The 20,660-nt window shown below is 40.1% G+C and overlaps 1 protein-coding gene across 1 annotated transcript; it reads left to right on the top strand.

Moving 5' to 3' along the window:
* Positions 1-9,752: 9,752 nt before the first annotated feature.
* Positions 9,753-18,005, top strand: NDUFAF4 (NADH:ubiquinone oxidoreductase complex assembly factor 4). Its single transcript, XM_085217611.1, has 3 exons — positions 9,753-9,943; positions 10,363-10,460; positions 12,730-18,005. The coding sequence occupies exons 1-3, from the start codon at positions 9,817-9,819 to the stop codon at positions 13,024-13,026; spliced, it is 522 nt and encodes a 173-aa protein (XP_085073737.1). The 5' UTR covers positions 9,753-9,816; the 3' UTR covers positions 13,027-18,005.
* Positions 18,006-20,660: the final 2,655 nt, after the last annotated feature.

Below are 20,660 nucleotides of genomic sequence, written 5' to 3' on the forward strand. Positions count from 1 at the left end.
TACACAGGCACTAACAGTATCTGAATGGAACTGAAGTTTACTGTCAGTATACAGCACTATGGACAGAAAGGGATAATAAAGACTCACCTGTATGGATTTGGACTGTAAGCTGACTGACTGAGGGCCAAAGAATTCTCCTTGACCTATTTTATTTGGTAGCATAAATACTCCCTTATAAGCTGTTTCACATTTTCAAACAGAAAACTTTGAAAGATAAAAAAGAAATTAAAAAAAAAAAAAAAAAAAGTGAGTTAGCTGGTGTGCCATGCAGCCAGGTGAGCATGATGTTCATGCAAGACATGGGTGCTAACTAGAAAAAAAAGGGTTCTCCTAGAGGCAGCACTCTGTTAGACCACTGCCTTAAATTGCACTGTTAAGCACAGAAAAAGATGTTTGGAAGTAGTTTCAGAAAGATGGATTCCACGCTAGGAATAAGACATGCTGTGCATTTTTTTTCTGCTCAGATAGCAAGTTGTAATAACATGTGATACTAAAAAAGTAAGACTGCATCAAATTTTTAAGAGATGTGCCTCTGATCTATGAAAAGGTCTAAATCCTATTGAAGGTTAGTGAGTTATAACCTGCTTCCATTCCAGGTACAGTTAAGTACCTCCCCTCTTTTTTTTTTTTTTTTTTTTTTTTTGCTCCAGGAAAAATAAACAACAACAACAACAAAAACTTTTTTTTCTTCTTTCTTTTTAAACCTGAAGTCATTGCTCAAATGATCCATCAGAAAGGAATGGAGTGGAAATAAAACAATCTGGTCTGAACCCAGAAGGGCTGGGATTTGGCTGCGGGGTAGCTCTGTACATTTGAGAGAAATAGACAAAAAGCAGCAGGGAAGGAGACATTCTATGGAATTTAATAGGAAACATTTGGCTTGTGACAGCGAGGGCTATGGATGACAACAGGCCCTCCTTTCCATACAAGCACAAGGGCATATGATTGTTTGCATACAGCTGTGCATGTCTGTAAATGATGTCCACTGGGGACGTGAAACTGTGAGCATGGAGACTATTTCCTGTCTCCTGATGTGTTCAAAAAAATACAGTTGTATGTATATCTCTTGAAAGGCACAGGGCGTGAGTGAACAAGCCATCATCTGGTTCTCCCAGTGGAAGCAATCTGCAGCATCTCAACTGCTGGCTAAGATTAGCACAAGAACCAACATCATTGCCATTCAGCTCCCAGTTTCCAGGAGCAATAAAGACAACACAGGAGAGAGCCTTTCTGGAAAACACAAATCATTCATTAATAAAATGCTAAACTGTAGATAGTAGTAACATCCAAACTCCTCAGACTTTTACTAGTATTAGGAAATACGGAACACACTATCACAGTTTTTTGTTTATTTTCTGTAACAGCTTTATTTCCATTTCAGTCTACTATGTATTTTCTTACTCTCAATATTTTTAATTTATTACTTTGATTTAAAAACAAAAACAAAACAACAGCAACAACAAAAAACAACACCATACGCATTTATGACTTAGAAAGACAGAACACGTTTGAAAAAAAGATTGAATTTTAGCAGGAAGTGCCACTACTGTGTTTGAAAACTGTACTGTTACCTTCTATTCTACTTTCCAAGCAGTACAAGGGAGGTGCCAGAACTTGATGTGCTGGAACAGGTTACCCTGTGAAGCTGTGGATTCCCCATCCCTGGAGGTGTTCAAGGTTATATGGAGCCCTGGGCAGCCTAACCTAGTTCTTGATTTAGTGGCTGGTAACCTTGCCTGCGACAGGGAGTTGAAACTAGATGAACTTTGAGATCTCTTACAATCCAAGCCATTCTATGATTTTACGATATGATGGAAGATCCTAAAACACATTTAAAACAACAGACCAACAGTCTGGTATCTGCAGCAATCTAACTTACGTAAGGTTCGTATTATGAGAATATTCATGCAGAACATGCAGTAATCTGCTTGTGGAGATCTTTGGTATTGCACATGTAAGCACCGGTAGAGATAGAGCAGATTATTCTATATCTTTCCCCATGCCCAGAAAGGAAGTAGAACACATCCACAGAGGGTAAGAAAAAGAAGACGATACTGTACCATTAGTGCAATTAACCATTTTATTATCACCCACTTTTTCTAAACAGATTAAGTTATTAGAGAAGGACAAATAAGTTTTCACGCTTCCTCTGATGTCTGAATAAAAGGTAAAAGTGTGCAGGAGCAGTTTGAAGAAACCTAGAAGTCTAAGTTCTTATGGACACGTGAGGGGGAATTTCCACCTGGTGCAAGGAGGAAGCTGCCACTAAATGCCCTGCAGGAATTCTTTCCCAGAATCTTGGGAGGAATTTTATTCCAGGATGAAGCTGGCCCACGTCACAAATGTTGAAGAAAAGCTTAAATTTGATAGAGTTGTTGAGTTACTGCTGAAGAACATGGGTTTTGCATTATCTTATGCATGTAGGAAAGAGTACTAAATTTGTTTTGATCTTGATAATGTTTTAGGTAAAGAAATCTGCCTTCAAGAAGTCTCTGTAAATCCACAACTGTGCAACAAGTTATAATGCTGGAGCCTTGAAGGTTATTCATGCCCTCATTATACAATTTAGAAATCTACTTTTAGTACATAGAGATTGTACCTCTTTAAATAACTTGGGACCTCTTTAAATGGTCTATATTAGAAGCCCCCAGAGCAACCTGACGTTTAGGTATATTTAGAGACTATATGTCTTATATATAATTAGTAAATGGAATTGTTCAGAATTTTTCTGAGCCCCACATACTTCCTCCAGACTTTTGATGCTGTGGAAAGAAGAAACACACAAAGGTCTCTCTAATTTCAGCAATGGATTTCAATTAAGTTCTAATACTTTTGTTGGCCACGTTATTGCTGAACTATATTCTAATGTATTCTCTACCAACACAATTCATATATGTCAACTGTCAGGGAAATAGTAATACATACAAATGAAAAGGAGAAAGCTCAGAAGTGGTAAGGGAGATCTACTTAAAAACCTGCAAGGTTAATTTTTTGTGTTATTGTGCATAAGATATAATGTATAGGAATACTACAAATACTACAAAATTAATACAGCTTATTTGTCTCAACTATCTCTTCCTTTATGGACTAATTAGTCAAACCTCACATTTTTTACTTACGTTAATGGGCACTGCTGTCAGCTGTAGAACAAATCCTTTGTAGTGGGTATCACTGCTGTTACAGCTGGAAAATTTCTGCAATATGTTGCAATAACTGATCTTGTTCTACTCTTAACTAAAAAAATAATAATTAAAAAAAAACAATAATGGTAAGTGAATCAAGTGGAGAATAGTCAGGGAAAAGTCCATTTTTCCCTGACCATTAATATGAGTACATGTAGTCTCAGTATCTCTGATAATGACTTGCACAAGATGTTTCAGACGAAGATGCAGAACAAACAAACAACCATCCCATACAGCAGATAACAGTAGATAGTAATGGGAATCTTTCCTCACAAGGATTTTCTTCCTCAGCCTCTTTGGATTACACCCTAAGCCTGAATTTTTTTTTTTTATCTGTTTCAAATATGTTCTTGTCTACAGCCTTGGACTCCTTCCCATTCTTTTCATTCTTACTTATCCTGTCTTCTATTACTGTTAATGAAGTCAGTGGGGGTTTATGTATTAGCTTCTATGAGTTCAAGGTAGCCTCTAAACAGCTTATTACACAACATATGGTAGCAAGCGAATGTAATGACAAATTTAAGAGAAATGTTTGGGTTTGAATCAACAGAACTTAACTTTTGTAATCCTAATGGTGGCTGCATATCTTAGAAAAGTTATATGATGGTTTGACACTTGCTTCTTGAACTAAACCTACATTAATGTGACGTATTTCCCAAATCATGCACTGCATCTCACTTTCTGGTAATGCAACGCTACACATTCTGCTTTACTTTAGGGTTTTAACTTAAAGGTTTTAGGTTGTGACCCTATGGCCATATTTTCTTTGTTCTGCAGTACCTTTTTATCTTTCCCTAATAAAAACTACTTTTACCATTAATGTGGTTACATTTGCTTCTTGGAAAGAAAAGGGCTTGGAAGTATAGAAATGGCTGGCGGAAGCAGAGACAGAAAATACTTAAGTTAGTGATTTTAAAGAATGAATTACTGTTTAGCAAAAACTAAGATGGAGGTTTTTTGTTGTTGTTGAATTTTATTTTTTTTTAAATGTGCTTCCAGTTTAAGATAGCTGCATATCCTTGGTTTTTACCAGTTAATTTCAGAGCATTTATAACACGAGCTTAGTCAGAAAAGGTGGATTTAGCATATGGAACTGAACCCTGTGAAGACAAAGCTAGTGCAAGTCTCTCAAAAAATAACATGACAAAACTCCCATCTCACTGCCGCAATAAATTCCAGTACAAGCATGCTTCATTTTCAAATATGCTATCTCCTACTCTACATTTCCAAGTCAAAGTAACCTGTTAATTGAGAGCATAATGATCAGATAGGAAAATTATAAAAGATGACATCAAGTATACAAAGCCAGTCAGCCAGGAGAACGTAAATGTAACATCTTTGAAATCAAAGTTATTTGACAAGAAGCTAGTAACCTGTCTGGGCTGGTGTGTGAGGGTGTAAATGTGGGCTTACTATGTTCTTCATAAGCTTCATCCAAGCAAGGACAGAAAAAATTCCTTTAAAGAAAGCACTGCAGCCATCTAGCCTTGAAAAGATGCAAGTGTTTAGTAGCTCTCTGATCACAGTGTGGAATTAAGGAAGAATCTTCCATAGATTCATAGGTATTTCAGGACCCAGTAACAGCTGAATCAGTTGAAGCCAAAAACACGTAAGCAAACTGAATGCAGTAACACATCAAGAAGAAATTACTTAAAGGCAACAATGATCTAAACGTGCATTTTTCTTGAGTTCATCTTTACAAAATTGCAGGACATTTCTCCTTGGCTCATAACCAAGTCTTGCTAATGCTATGTTCTCTAGTTCTTCCTAATGCTGATGAGATAAGGAACAAACGGATCAATGCTCTCATTGTGTTTACTGGGAAACTAACAATCAGGAGAGAGGACTGAATTCCCTGAATCCTAATTATATGTGAATTTGCTAGAGTATCCCTCTATACTGCTCCAATTTATGAACAATCAGTAACAAAAACATGAGGAAAAAACAAACAAATAACAGTGTAAATTATATATATTAAAAAAAAAGGACAGTAAAATATGACAGTATACCATTAAGGAATTCTAGTTGTCTCCTGCTTTGGCCTCTGGACATTTTCAGTTCATAAATCACACGTCAGATCTCACCTTCACTCCTCTCAAAAATTCTCAAGTTTGGCATAACTAGAAAAAAAATTATAATCTTATTTCACTGAGCTTATCTGCCAACCTGAACTATTACCATGTGTACTAAAGAAAGGAGAGAAACCTTGATACCATCTTACAGTAAAGTTAATGCCAGGTATTCCTATTGTCCCTTATATAAAGGGAATTTGAAATAGATCCATCAGCCTTTTGATGCTAGTGAACTATTCAAACTAATTTTGGATCAGTTTCCTATCCAGCTGCAAAACTGACTGAAAATGGAAACAAGAGAACATAAAAGGAAAACTAGGATACTAGGATGAAAAACTGAGACAAAAGGTTTAAAGAATGGTTTAAAGTAGGCTTTATTTACCAGACGCACAGTAGTTTAGGAATTTCTTGCTCTGACGTGTAAAAATGTTAAAAAGAGATACAGCAGCCCATGGCACATGCTTATTGTGCAAATTCCTCTATTTTTCTCTGATGTTTGATTGCTGTCTATTGTTGACAACAGACTTCTAGTACAAAGGAACTCAGTTTCGTAGCCTATGTTGTTCACCATGGGCTGTTTTGCTAAAAAGAGATACTTGGGGACTGACTTACTTCTTTTGTTATTTTTAAATTCCCTGGGAAAAGGCAGGCTCTCAATTCAGGAAAACATTTAACATCATAGAAGCTGAACACAGGAAGTTCTTACGCTTTCAGGAACTACATATTTATTTTTTTAATAATCACACTTTTGCAGATATATTACACAGAAAGAAATTTCAGGCTCTTGATTTATGATAATTGCTTTCAACATGGTAACACTGGTAAAAATAACAAATGATTAAAAAATTGTTGTTTAATCCCAATTTTTCTGCCTGCTGTATTATATATGAAAGATTCTCCAGAATAAAAGTCTTGTACTTCTGATCCTTCCTTATATATAAAAAAGAACAGCCTTGTGCCATCCTCAGTGATAGCAAGTGACAGGCAGAGAATGACATCACTCTTTATTTTTAACCGCCTGCCTTCTGGTGAATTTATTTTGCTGTCAAATATTACAACAGTGTTAGTCACATTCAGGCTTTGCAGAAACAGAATCATTTGCTGGGTTTGACCCCAGAAGGCAGCAGTTCTTCCCTTTTGAAAGAGAGAATATTTATTTCCAAATTTGCAACAGTGACTTGCCACCACAGCCAGATTACAAGGAATGTCTTAGAGAAATGCTAATATGTGTCAAAGGTCTACAACAACCAAAAGCATCCATGTGAATTTTGCCATTACAGTTACATTGAACATAGAGTCAAAGAACAGGCTAAGCACCTGCAAACATAGCAAACCCTGTGCTCAAGAACACAAGTCAGCAGCTAATTTGCTACAGGTATTTAATTAGACATGCCACCAGTTTGAGTCCAGCAGCTTTAACAGCTTCTACGTTCCTATTACCACTAATATCACTTATCCTCCTATTATTGCTACATACCCAATGACTAAAATAGGATTGGGTTAGTAAGTCCACTGCCAGAGAATGTGAGTTAAAGATGTGTTTCCATCCTTGTACAGAGCAAAAGCCTTTAAGGTGAGGAAGCAGAGAAACTGCCCCAAGAGAGCAGAATCCAGTGCAGATCATGTTCATGCTACCTTTTCTCCACCGCCTTTATACATCTATTTGCTTTTTGTCATCCACTAGATTATCTTTTGAATTCCCTCTAAGGGGAACACTGTCACTCATTATTCAAGCACATTGTGGCATTAATTACTATCATATCAGCAATGTTATTACTAAATAATGCTGCTACCAATAGAAGTCCAAGTTTTGTATGAATTGCTTTCCTAAAAAAAAGAACACACAAGTTTGATCTCTTTCTTGTCCTTTCTAACACTCCCTCTCTGAATCACTCATTTCAGGCAACTGCTACCACACATGAAGTCTGCAACAGCACATACACAACTTAAAAGCACAGAACAATTATGTATTGTTAATTCACACAGGAGTTAGGATTAGCCACTAATATACTTTTCTCCTTTAGAAAGTCACCTGATGGGTCTTCAATCAGTCATCAATCAGTAGAGAAGGGTTAGCCGTGTTTCCTGCAATAGGCTAGCCCTTAGTCTTGCTGTTTCTGTCCTTATTTTTCTCTCAGAAAATTAGTATCTTTCATGCTTAAATTTTTCATCATGAAGCTTTAATTTGCTGATTTTGTTTCAACAACTTTATCTTTATTTCCAATTTTACCTTTCTTATCTTGTTTGCATAGTTCAATACTAAGTACTTTCTCACAATCTTTTCTCACAATTGAGCAGATTTCTCAGAACTGTTGCTCAACTGGGCTACATAAAAACAAGGCTTGGGGTAACAGACAGCTAAGAGACTGCACTTACCATAGCTGAATAACACAGCACAGTGTATAAATTCTGAACAGCACTTGTTCTCCGAGCTACCATTTAGGGTATATGTTCTGGATGATATCTGCTTATAAATTACTCTGCTGTCACTGAGAAAACCAGCAATAAGGAAATACTCTTGTGGTGGTTTAACACCAGTGGTTAGCTCAGCAGCACCATACTGCTCTCTTGCTCACTCTCTTCAAAAAGATAGGAGGAGAAAACACAATGAAAACAAAAAACAAAAACAAAACAAAACAAAAAAAACAGCTTATGGGTTAAGGTAAGGAGAGGGAGATCACTCACATATTGCTGTTATGAACAAAATAGATTCAGCATAGGGAGATTAGTGCAATTCATTACTAACTAATAATAACCTAGAACAGTGAGAACTGAAAGTAAACAGAAAGCACCTTCTCCTCCCCACAAATGGCACTAGGGAATGGGTCAGTCCATAACTCTTTGTCCCTGTCGCAGTCAACTCTGCCCCTGCTCCACGTGGGTCCCTCTCACAACACCATCCTTCGCAACTGATCCCACGTGGCCTTCCCACACTCTGCAGCCCTCCCAGCACCGCCCCAGCACGACTCCGTAGCGCTGAGCCCAACCTTCGGGCTCCACACGGGTCCCCACGGCTGCAGCTCCCCCGGCCCTCCCGCCCCACCGCGTGTGCTGCGGAGGGACGGCCCGCTCCTCCGTGGGCCTCTGCCGGGCCGCAGGGAGCCGCTGCCGTGTGCCCGGAGCTCCTCCCGCGCCGACCTCGGCGCCCGCGGGGCCGTTCTCTCCCATCTCGGCTCCCCTCTCCCGGCTGCTGTCGCACAGCGGTTCGTCCCTTCCTTCCGTCTGCTCTCGCAGAGCGCATCCGGCGTCGCTCACGGCTCAGCTCTGGCAGCGGCGGCCCCTTTGGAGCAGCTGGAGCTGGCTCTGCTCTCACATGGGCAGCGCTGGGCTCTGCTCACTGAGCCCAACCCTGCAGCCCACCACTACCAAACACTGACACCTAGGCTTAATACACATTAAGGTCAGCATCCACAATTACTTTCACATTACCATTATTCGCCAGACCTATTGAAACAGGTCCAGAGGAGCACCAAAGATGATCAGAGGACTGGAGAACCTTTCCTATAGAGAAAGGCCCAGGGAGTTGGGTGTGTTTAGCTTGCAGAAGGCAATGGAGAGATCTCATTGTGGCCTTCCAGTACTTAAAAGGAGCTCATAAGCAGGAGGGAGGCTGACTTTATGTTAACATAGTCTGATAGCGATAGGAAAAAGCGGAATAGCTTTAAAATAAATGAAGAAAATTAGGTTCAGTGTTAGGAAACATTTTTTACTCAGAGGACAGTGAGGCACTGGCACAGCTGCCCAGAGGAGCTGTGGTGCCCCATCCATGGCACCAGGTTGGACGGGCCCTGGGCAGCTGAGCTGAGAGAAGCAGTCCTGCCCAAGGCAGGGGGTTGGAATTAGATGGGCTTTAATGTCACTTCCAACCCAGATCATTCTATGATTCTATGGTCTTTCAAGCCTGTGAATTCTGAAATACAGCTTTTCGGTGTGGATAACGTTCACCTACCCAATCCACATTTTCTCCTTGGATTCCACTAGGGCTTCCTATATTTGTATAGAATATAACCCCGCTTGTAAATCAAGTGAATAGAATTAGAAAATAGATACAAAGTCACCTATCAGCCAGCAATCCCCGTACCTCGCACCAAACGCTGCAGCGAGGTGCGCCCACCTTACCGAGGCTGCGTACAGGAAACTCGGGACGAGCCTGCCACCTGGAGGACGCTCCCCGGTAGGAAGCAGCCGGCCCTGGCTGTCGCTCACACACACGCAGCCGAGGCCTTTGGTCCCGGAGGAGGTGACCCCGCAGCCACACGGCGAACAAGCGCCAGCCTCGGGCCGTGGAGCTGCCCCTTGGCCCCGATGTGGCGGCGGGACCAAGCGCCCCGGAGACACCTATCCAGAGCCAGAGAAAACGGTGCCATGAAGAGCTGTGAAATAAATAGCGGGCTGCGTCTTTCTGCGTTTATTTGTTAGTTGTCTGCTCCAGGACCAACAGCCAACCCCAGGGTCAACTGCCGCACGCTGTCAGCTCACCCCGCCCCGGCTTCGCGCCAGCGCTCTGCGCATGCGTCCCCCCGCTCTGCGCAGGCGCAGCGTGGGACGCGGCTGCGGCGGCGATGGGCGGGAGGTTGACGCGCGTATTCCGGACATTCAATGTGGAGAGCCGGGCCCGCCGCGAGATCAGCAAGGAGAAGCCCACCCCGGCGCCGCGCCACCCCACCAGCCGCTTAGACGCGCTGACCGGTAAGGGCCGGCTTCACCGGGGCGGCTGCAGCGAGGTGTGCCGCCCGCGAGAGAGCTGGGTCCGCGGTACAGGCTGCGCGGGAGAAGCGCCGCAGCGCGGGAACGGGCGGGAGGGGCGTGGGGTTGGGGCCACGCGGTGGGCTGAAGCGGCGCGGGGCCTGTGACATTGAGCAGGGCGGCGCGCGGGGCATGCCGGGAACGCGGCCGGCGGCGTTGGGCGGGGCCGTCGGTAGGACGGTTGCTAGGGGCCGCGCCGCTGTGTGCGAGGGGAATTGCGGGTAACGGGCTGTAACGGGGATGGGCTGGTGCTGGGGCGCGGCTCACAGAAGGGGAAGTTTTGTGACTCGCCTCTGTGCTTTTTTTTGTTTGTTTATTTGCTTGTTTGTTCTTTTTTCTGTTCTTTACCCCTTGGCCTTCAGACCTCCCTGAGATACAGCAAGAAATTTACAGGAAGGACGACAGGCTCCTCACCTTGTTAAAAGATGTTTATGTGGAGTCCAGAGACCCCCCGGCACAGGTGGGTGCCTCTCTGTAGGAGGCATACGAGCATCAGCTCTGTTGTTTTCAAGCCCCACGCAAACTCTAAGGCATTTTTCTTTTTAAAGGGTAACTTTTTGTTAGTGCTTAGAAGCTTTGCTGTTGGTAGGTAAATGTGATGTTTTCAGTGCTCAGTTATACACCACTGGCACAGATTGTGATCATGCAACCTATATGCTTGCAGTCCTCCATTTTAACATAGCAGTGATCTTCTTTTGTTCTTCACCTAAGTTCCAGTTTCTGCTCCCTCAAATGCAGAAGGGTGGTTGGCCAACGCCTCTGAAAGATACTGTTTGCCAGAGATATCCCATGTGGCTCTGAGAAGAAAAGAAGTTGGGACTGATGCTGAGGCATGGATGTAGTAGATAGCAAAGGCATTAAAGATTTCTGATGTTAATGACATCTCATACAGAGCTTTTTCCTTATGTGACTCAGGAAATGCCCGGGTTTGTTTATTCTTGTACAACCTTGTGGACTGTTTGGCCATCAGGTTACTCACTACCAACACTGCAGTCTTTGACTTGGAAAGCAAGGCATATCCCATCCAGTAACAGGCAGATTGGGGCATAATCTCCTTTTTTTTCCACCTTCTTCCACCTTTTTACCTCTTGCATTATTGGACCATTTTATTCTAGCTCCTTCTTTCACTAGTAAAAGTTTTATACTCGTCTAGCAATAATATTTCTAATTATTCCTAAGTATTTCTGATTTGCCACATCCACAGTACCATCTATTTAAGGCTAAAGTATTTTAAAAGACACTCTTCCCTGAAGCTTCCAAGTAATCTCTATCTTTAATTTTCATAATAGAGGTTAGGACTCTAATTTTGCAGAGCTGAAAGTTTAATTGCAATATAGAATCATAGAATATCCCAAATTGGAAGGGACCCATAAGGATCAACAAGTCCAACTCCTGGATCCAAACAGCACCACCCAAGAATGAGACCATCAACATCAGCAAAAAAACCAGCATTGCAGCAAAATCTTTAAACACTTTCATTTGTAAGCCTGTCAGGAGAAGTTTCAGGAAAAGCCACAAGTGGAACAAATCATTCTGTGGATGTGCCTCATTCTGTGCCTCCTGCAAGACAGCTGCCACATAAGACTTGCACTTGTGGTGTGTCTGCCTAATGTTGTTAGGAAAAGCGTGGTTAATGTGTTAGCAGCGAGGCTTATGAGCAAAAGTTTCTTTCTAAAAGCTTTCCTTCTTGTCCTGATATTTTTCTGAACACTTCTTTCCTCTGAATACTTTGTGCAAACTGTACACATATTTGGTGTGTCTGTATTACATAAAAAAGTATCAACTTTCAGTCCTGTAGTGACAGATACCTAGAGATGGGTCATTTTATTAAGGCTTGAAAAGTTATTCATTATCTGAGTATAATTTTTAGCGGGAAATTAAGAGAAAAGTAGGTAGCATTGTCAGAGTTTCTGTGCAATTTAGAAACAGGCAGTTACAGATGTGTAGCATCCACATAGGTTTTCTCAGCTTTGGGTTAATACAGTAGCTGCATACACTTTCCTTTAAAAATACTTCTTAAGAAGGTTTCCATTGTTTCTTTTTTGTAGCGTCATTCATTACTGAAATCTTAATAAAAAACAATATAGGGAAGGTAGAGCAGGTTCGGAAATGACTTAGAAAAGGAAATATGAAAGGACTTGAAAGAAGAGACTTTCTGTGTCTGAGTACTGCAGTGGTCTTGAGATTTAAATTGCACATGATGGCGCTAAATAGTTTTTCTTTGTTCAGCAGAGCTTGTTCTCGAGACAGAGCAAGAGAGGTGATATCTTTTAGTTGCAAAACTGAAATATGAAAATAAAAGGAGAGGAGAATGAAAAGGATTTCCAGTGGTATCGTGAGAAGAATACCAGTTTTCAGTGTGTTTTTTCCCCTTCCCCTCCCCACTGGCATGGATCAGTATCAAATATTAGGTTATCTGCATTTACATTTGGCTACCAAATGGCCTGTATGTAGGGCTGCCGAGTCTGTACAGCACTTCAACAGTACTGGATTGTAGCTTTTCATGATGTGGATAGGGAGTTGGCCCTCTATATGGAGTGGCTGTGCAACAACTAGCTGTAATGTCTTTGATATTAAAAAGCGAGGGTGGCTAAGCTACCTTTTTATGGCTGTGAAAATGGGAAAAATTACTGGGAAATGCCATATTTAGAGAAATAGCTTAACTGTTACAGTATGCATAGTAAAAGGAACTGCTGATAATCTCTTTTTGTTTTTCTTCCCACAATTAGGTAAAAAATGGAGGTGGTGAACATCTTCCACGTAAACAGGTGGAAAAGAGATTGACAAAACTAGGTCACTTGGAAGAGCTAGATATTAAGAAAGTTCCCAAAGGCAAAATTTCCATTGTGGAGGCTCTGGTGCTTCTTAATAATCATAGACTTCATCCTCAGATATGGACTGCAGAGAAAATAGCAGCAGAATACAGTCTGGAACTGAATGAAGTCAACTCTCTTCTGGAATTCTTCATTCCTTTTTCCCTTCAAGAGTTTCCTAAAGAAACAAAAAAAGCTATAAAACCAACTTAAGAATATTTATAAAAAACTTGTGTGATCTTGTTTGTGTCTTAATTATACTCCTGGGTATGTTCAGTGTCTGAAAAGTGCTGGTAATGTTATTTTCATTATTCAGCAAGGCTGCTGTCTTGTACCAAAAAGATGTATTCAGGCAATTCCATTCTGCATTTGATAGCTTCAGTTACATCTGGTAATTAAGGACAGAGTTTGTAAAACAGATTTTAACAACTAAGTTGTGTGAGAGCCTGTTACAGGATTCTGATTGTTGCATTCGTGTGTTTTCCATTCAGTTAAAATATGTAAATTCTATTTAGAAATTTAACTTAAACAAACAAGGAAAAAAAAAACACAAGCAGGTTGTCTTTCTTAACAGAGACTTCCTAGCCTCCAGCAAAATCAGTACTCTGTGTGTATTAGCTTTGTAATTCATGTTGCAAGGACTTGCTCTCAAGGTGCGTGTATGTTAAAGCAGCTGTATTTCTGTTGTATAAAAGTTAAATAATACTTACACTTTATAAAGAGTATTAGCCATAAGATTTAGGATGCTCAGCTATGTCAAAATACAAAGGTGAATAGCAAGAATGGCTTCTTCCTGATGACTAATGTGTGACCCTTCTTTCACTCCATTCTGATTTTGCTGAATTATCTGTACCTCCCCAGGTACTCTCCATCAGTCACTGAATTTGTAGAGTGAAAATCTAGTATGGCAGTCTTTTACAGCGGCCTCTGGCATTTGCTGTATGGGAAGTAATGGTTCACATAGTAGGTAGCTGTTAAATGCAATTGTATCTACTGATTGAACCCACTAGTAAATCTTTTGTAAATGTCTACCTGTGCTGTTGTAATAAGCCTTTTTCCCCCATGGAGGCCTCCTCTGATTCATCCAAGTACAAGCTTAGATCAGCGTGTTCACTGATAAACAAGTTTTCCTCAGGCTACCACACTCAAGTTAGACAGCATCCTTTAGTTTTTAGTAAAGAAAGTCAAGCTGCGGAGATAACTGGACTGTAGCCTTGATACTCTGGGTCTGTGTAAATAAGGAAGAAGTTTAGCACTGCTGGCAAATACTGACTGGTGAAAAATGGTTCATGTTCTCCAGCTGACTTAGAAAAGAAAGCAGAGTTTATGTTTAAAATTACAGTATGCTTGTTTTCATTTAAAAAATAATGTTGAAATGTTTACACTGCAATGTGAATGTTTCTAATGTCCATCATCAAAAAAAGCTAAATGTAACTTCCTTTTTAATGACTTCTTGTTAGGTCTTAGAATTCTGATTATGGTAAATATTTTAACAAGAACAACATCAGCTTTGCTATTTCATAGCAAGATTCTTCTCTGAAGTGGAACAAAGTGTTTAATTATAGTTTGCCACAGTGTATTCAAAGTTTTTTTTTTAAAGCACATATCATTATAGACAAGTGAAAGATTGTGTAAAGATTCTGATTTGTCTTGGATGTGAGTAATCTGTAACTTAACGGGGACAGACCTGAGCTGGAAATAACAAATAATAATTCTGAGCTGTGAGCCACATTATAATTTATTTCTTTTCCACAAAATACCCTTCTATGCTGTAACAGAAACACTGTATTTTTCAATGCTGTTCATCCTAGTGTAATATTTAAGGTGGAATTCAGAAAGAACAGCTGTGGAATACATTTGGTACAGATACTTTATTTTTGTAGGATACTCTGTGATTTCCTTATTTGAAAATGGATCTTCAGTTATGCATTGGAGTTAATTAAAAACTTGCTTTACAATCAGCATTAGACAACGGTTTAACCATGCCCCTTGACTCAGTACCTGTTTTGGTATTTCTTTTACACTTTTAACTTGGTTTTGTCTATTCCCTTTCCTGTGGCTGTTTAGCTGTTGACATAAGAAAAAGGTGTTTTTCAAGCAAATGTTTTGAAGTGGTAATTATGGAGAATTTGTGGGGATCTGCCATGTTTTATGAGATTCTTATGTGGATAATTTCTCATGTTTCATTTCTATGGATATGCTGTGCCAAATTTCAAATGTTTTTGACTGCTATGTAGAATTACTTAATTTGGTAAAGAACAATTTACATTGTTCTGTAGGAATGTTCCAGCAGGTATTCTCGCTTCTAGACTTGAGTTTTCTCTAAGATGTCTCTAGGGGGAGTCTATTTGCTCACTTATCTGTGTTTTCTGGGATGTCCTCACTTCAGTGCATCTGTTTCTCTAGCTTCATTCTGTAAGTTTGTATTCCCAGTCTTCTCCAGCCAGTCTTCTCTGCCACTTTCTATGAAAACTATGTAGCTGCTCTTTTTGCTTTCTACTGGCTCACAGGCAAATGTTGCTTATGTTCTGTTATCACAGTATCAGTGACTTGTTTTATTTCAGCAGAGTGGTATCTTGCCTTCCAGGAGTAACATACCTGAGGTAAAGGTGAGAGGACTGAGCAAACGTTTTGTTCTGGAGAACTTGTGGCAGATTTTCAAAAGGGATGTAGCTTTTCATACATCTTCAACATTTGTCCTTTGAGGTATTTTAAACTGAAATAGATCTTGTGCTGCCTTTCTTTGTATTAATAGTAGCCAGGTTCTTGCAGTTTGCTGAAATAGCAGGTTCAGTGTTGTAAGGCAAGAAAGAGGTTTAACTCCGCTTTCTGTGCAGTTCAGTAGAGGGAACTTCAGTTAAAAAAAAAAAAAAAAAAAAGCAATCTTTCTGTAGTTATCCAGCATATTCAACCAACCTGTCTTTTAAGCAACCTATTTTTACCCAAGAAGGAAAGAAAGTGATGCTCTTAAGTTAGATATATGTACTAAACTTAAAGAGTATCTTATTTCTGTGTTGAAAAATGGGATCAAACCTCAAGTAGTTGTAATACAGGATTAAAACTTCTGAAGTTTAAAAGGGCTTGTTTGTTTAAAAGGGCCTTTTTCATATAAGACTGTACTTGTTTGAAATTCTGGGAAGCTTCAGGTTTCATAGTTCTGTGCTGGAATGCTTTTAGAATAGTTTTCTGGTTGTCGTGTGGCAGCGGTGTTGAATTCACAGCAACAGCTATAGGAACCTGCTCAGTGCAGGTAGGCTTCAGGTGCAAATGGCTTTTGGTACTTGAGTCTGGAAGGGCAAGGAAGGTCTGTGCTGGCTGACATGCTATTAATGATCAAACCACTGCATTGGTGCCTGTTGTTACTGAATACGTCTCAGTAATCTATGAACCTAGTTAATTTTGTAACCTTCCATGGTTTAGGTAGGTACTGCCACGTTGTTATTGGTGCTAAGCGTTTTCTGTTGAGGGCTTCCAGACAATGCTTTTGTAACAGAGAGAACAACCCCCTAGAAGGTGACGACAAGCTATTTAGCACGGATCAGGATTAGGTGTTGTAAGAGGGTGCAGTAGGTCCATCCATGTTTTTTGGCCTCCTGACAAAGTGTGGCACTGCTGCATTAAAAGAGAAGAAATTGGAAGGGAGCTGTAGCAGAGTAGTCAGCTCCTACGGGGATGCAAGGCTTTTGTAGGACTGAAGCCCTGTCTGTGGCTAGGTGCACTGGTGCACAGGTGCAGCCATACCTGTGAGTGGGGTTGCCCTATAGAACAGAGTCCATTGATGCTGCTGGTGCTATCCAGGCTTATTCCTGACACACGCTTTTGCAAGCAGAAGCATGGATGTAAAGTAACTGATAGGTCTGCTTATGTGAGAGGTGTTTGGAGAAACAATGCAGGTCTGGTAGCCTGCATGTGGCTGGGAATACTGAGTTGGTGCTAACTGCCTGTCTTAGCAGAGAGAAGGAAAAAAAAAGATGAAGGCGTAGTCTTCAGAGTGTTTTCTCTGATCCAAAGGATGCGCTGTTCTTAATTGCACAGAGCTTTGTTCCAAGGGGAAAAAAAACAACATAGTGCAGGTTGTGATTCAAGCAGTTCTGACTTGCTCCAGACCAGGTGCTGCCTGGACCACAGTTGTGTTGCAGAGTTGTGGTGCTGGGCAGGAGGCTGTGTGCTGTCACTCAGTTGCCTTCAGTCCTGGTCCCTTGTGCTGGTAGCTCAGCATTGTACCCTAAAGCATGTATTTAGAACTGAGAAGCAGTCTTTTATCCTTGTCTGCATCAGTTGCTATCTTTCGGTTGGATCAAACACATTCATGTTACTTCTATTACCAGCCATGTCCACAGGGAGGAAAAAAGTTACTAAAACTAGGTATAGTACCAAAATGTGACTGAATTTTTTGAGTACATTATCTGCCAGTTCTTTGATTTGGGACAGGAAAAGTTTATTCTAAAACCTATTTTTATAGTCTAGTAAAATATTTTTATGTTTGATATGAGATGTCATTTATTGCTAAGAATATTCAAGCTGAATGCAAAATATTTGGTTTTAAGATATCCCTCACCTTGCCATATAATGGGAAATATTTTGTTATTGTTCTAGTCAGTCTCAGAAACAAATGCTAAAACTTCTGATAAGCAGAAGTTCATCCCAAACTGGTTGCTGCCATTCACTCCCTTGCCATGATCCTGTCCTCCCACTCTCCCCACTAATTTGTTGCCGGGTGCCATCTGGCAAGTCTCTAGCCCTGTGTCACAGATCTGTAATTAACTGTGTACAATGAGTGAGGCTGATTTACTGTGTATCTAAAGCTACAGTGAAACTGGAATAAACAGAAAGCAAGTGCATTGAGTAGCAGTGAATTAAAGCAAAGCAGGCTACTGAAGATGTCTTCTGGAAGAAATAATGCCACATGGCTCGTTTTGTTCCTCCACAGGGGAAGGAATTGGGAATAAAATTCATATTGTGTTCCTCCTTTCTCAATTACCTGTCATCTGTTAAAGATTTCCTGTGTGGGAACAAATTCATAGTTGTTGTCACTTAAAGATAAATTCTATCAGCTCATTTCTGCACATGCAGTACTTTAATATTAAACTGGAACTATTTTTCCTGTGACTGGCATTTAATCGCGGTTTCTTAGCCTTTTTGGAAACAATACACTGTTTTGTATATTTTTAATAAAGGTTATTTGAATTTTACCATGGCCACAGGTCGTGACTAAAAGCTGACAAGATGCAATTAAAAGCAAGTCTTGTTTCCACCAATGACAAATATCCATTTGTAATGCATAGGTTCAAAAACATAAATAGTTCTCTAGCCTTAAAAAAGTAGTGAAAGAGCAACGTTTCTGAGAGATCCTAAGGAAAAAACATAGTTTCACTGACAGAGCATTATAGGAAACCCTTGTTGGGTTTTTATACTCAAAATGTTGCATTTTCTGCAATTCTGCTGCTTTGGAACTTGTTATGGAATTCAATCCTTGCTTCAGCATTGTGCTTTATAATACAACATTCAGTTCTTCCAGGATATGCAATTAATTCTCAGGACAAAGGCCTGAGCTGAATGTGAGCCATACTCCTCAAATCCCATTAAGATTGCTGCAACCTGAAATAATACTTTTCAGAAATATGAACCAATCCCATTGTGTTAGCTGCTAGCTACTTCTGAAAATGAAAAAGGAAAATCTAAATCTAGTTAAAATAGAAATGCAGAATATGATATTAATGTAAATAAATTACATAAAGCTTTTGACATGCTGTTGTTTGTTGTGTCTTGAATTTAACTTCTCTGTGGTAATTTCCCTTTAAAAAAAAAAATCATTTTTAACGGAGTATGAAATGCCTTTCTTGAAATAATACTTTATCCTTGTTGAAACAACAGCATCTTCTTTGCTATCCCCTGCACATATCATCAGGATTTCTCAGAATGAGGAGAAAAACCAGCAGACAAATAGTGCCAGGCTAAAGAACACCATGAAGGATTTTGATACGCTTTGCCCTGTCTGTGCAGGGCACGGTTACAAAGCACTCGTGCAGTCTTGATCAAAGCTTTGTTTCAAGTTGAAGGCAACTGGAGTCTGAACTAACTTCACACACTGCTGGCTTCAAGTTATTTTTGTGATAAGGAAAAGTGATTACTGAAGAGATAAAAATGCAGGGTTTGTTCCAATTGGTCAAACCGTTTCTATGGTTGCAGAGTGGTATCTGAGGATTCAGCTGAAAAAAATGTGTCTTAAAGATGAGAAAGCAGCTTATCTGTTGCATCCCTGCACTACATTTGCTAGGCAGGAATGGAGTTCCAGGCTTGAGAGAAGATACAGCTTGATGGTTTTGTTACTGGATCCTTATAAATAACCCCTTTCCCCCAAATAAAACTTTCTAAAAGCCAAATCCATCTTAATTGCAGTTTGCTTCCTTTCTTTGTTTTATGCTGTTAACTGGGAAAGCTTTGAAGTGCCCCCAGAGATTTACCAGAATATCGTGTGACTTTTTTTGGAAGGGGGATTCAAGGGACCTGAATGCATTTTTTGGGAAGATGACCTTCCAGGATGCACCTACATCTGAAATATGAAAGCAGATGTAGTGTTTGTTTTAGCTGTGCTCTGCAAGGTCACTTCACCCCATAGCTTTTAGGTAAGTCATCGCACAAAGGACTACTTAATTTGCTGCTACGTTTTTTCTCTGACTTATCATTAGGAATAATCTTGTCCAACATCACCTAGCACCGGAGAAGGAATAAAAAGAAATATAAGAAATTAATATTGAATTGTCTTAGTCAGGATTTTTTTTAACATATGTATATTTTGCTTTTTCTACATTTAGAGAGGTTATATTTATTTTACCCGTAAAATTGCAGATCATTAGAACCATATGTAATTCCTGTAGCTCTCTCAGAGCTTGTCCTTAGTCTGTTAAGGTTATACAGTGCCAATTGTACTGGATTAAATGAGTGCTGGATTCTTATTGACATGCAGGAGCAGGGTGACATAGCTTTAATAGGGGCTGAGCAACCTCTGTGAAAGTCAAATGTAAGTAGCTATCTAGGTATCTGGGACCTAATCATTATGGTGTTGAGGAATTATCTTAGTGAAGGGAGAACTCAGCATCTCATATGGAAAAGAGGCAGATCATTTGCTACATTGAAAGGTTGGGTGCCATGTTGTAAGCAGTCTTGAATCCATAGAATTGCAGCGTAATTTATATTGTAAGGAAATATTCTATTGTGTGCAGTCAAGCTCTGGATGCTCCCACAGCTGAAAGCTGCACAACTTGGGCAACCACTTCTGGTCCCTAAGGATGGGGAAAATTGTTTCCTTACATTGAGGCAAAATTCTCCTTGTTGCAACTTACCTGTTGCTGTTCTGCTGTGCACTGCTGGGAAGGGTGATTTCACATTTCCTATGCTCTTGCCAACATTAAGAATTCTGAGAAAGAAACTTGATTCTGTTCACCTCTGTCTTACTCCTCCACTTGGAATATCATTCTTATTCCTGCTTCTTCCTGGAGCTCACTTTTTTATCTCATCTGTGAGAGAACAGGAAGGTGAAATACAACTTAGAAGACAAAAGGATCATTCAACAGAATGCAAATATGCAACGTAAGGATTAGTCCCACAATTGTAATAATGTTATTCTTTTTCCTGTTGTCTTGTGCGTTTTCTCTGTATGTATTTCACATCAGGAAATGCAGTGATGTCTGAGAAGCACAAGCCAGGCTTCTGAGCAGGAGAACAGGGATACATGAGTGAAAATCCAAACAAAATAGCATTGCCTTATTTTATTTAATGAACAGCAGTGTAGAAAAATTGCATGTAAACTCACAACCTCTCTTCCCCTAGCAATTTCTCTCTAGTAA

Source organism: Meleagris gallopavo, chromosome 2 (assembly GCF_905368555.1).
Source record: "Meleagris gallopavo chromosome 2, MGAL_WU_HG_1.1, whole genome shotgun sequence".
NCBI lineage: Eukaryota > Metazoa > Chordata > Aves > Galliformes > Phasianidae > Meleagris > Meleagris gallopavo.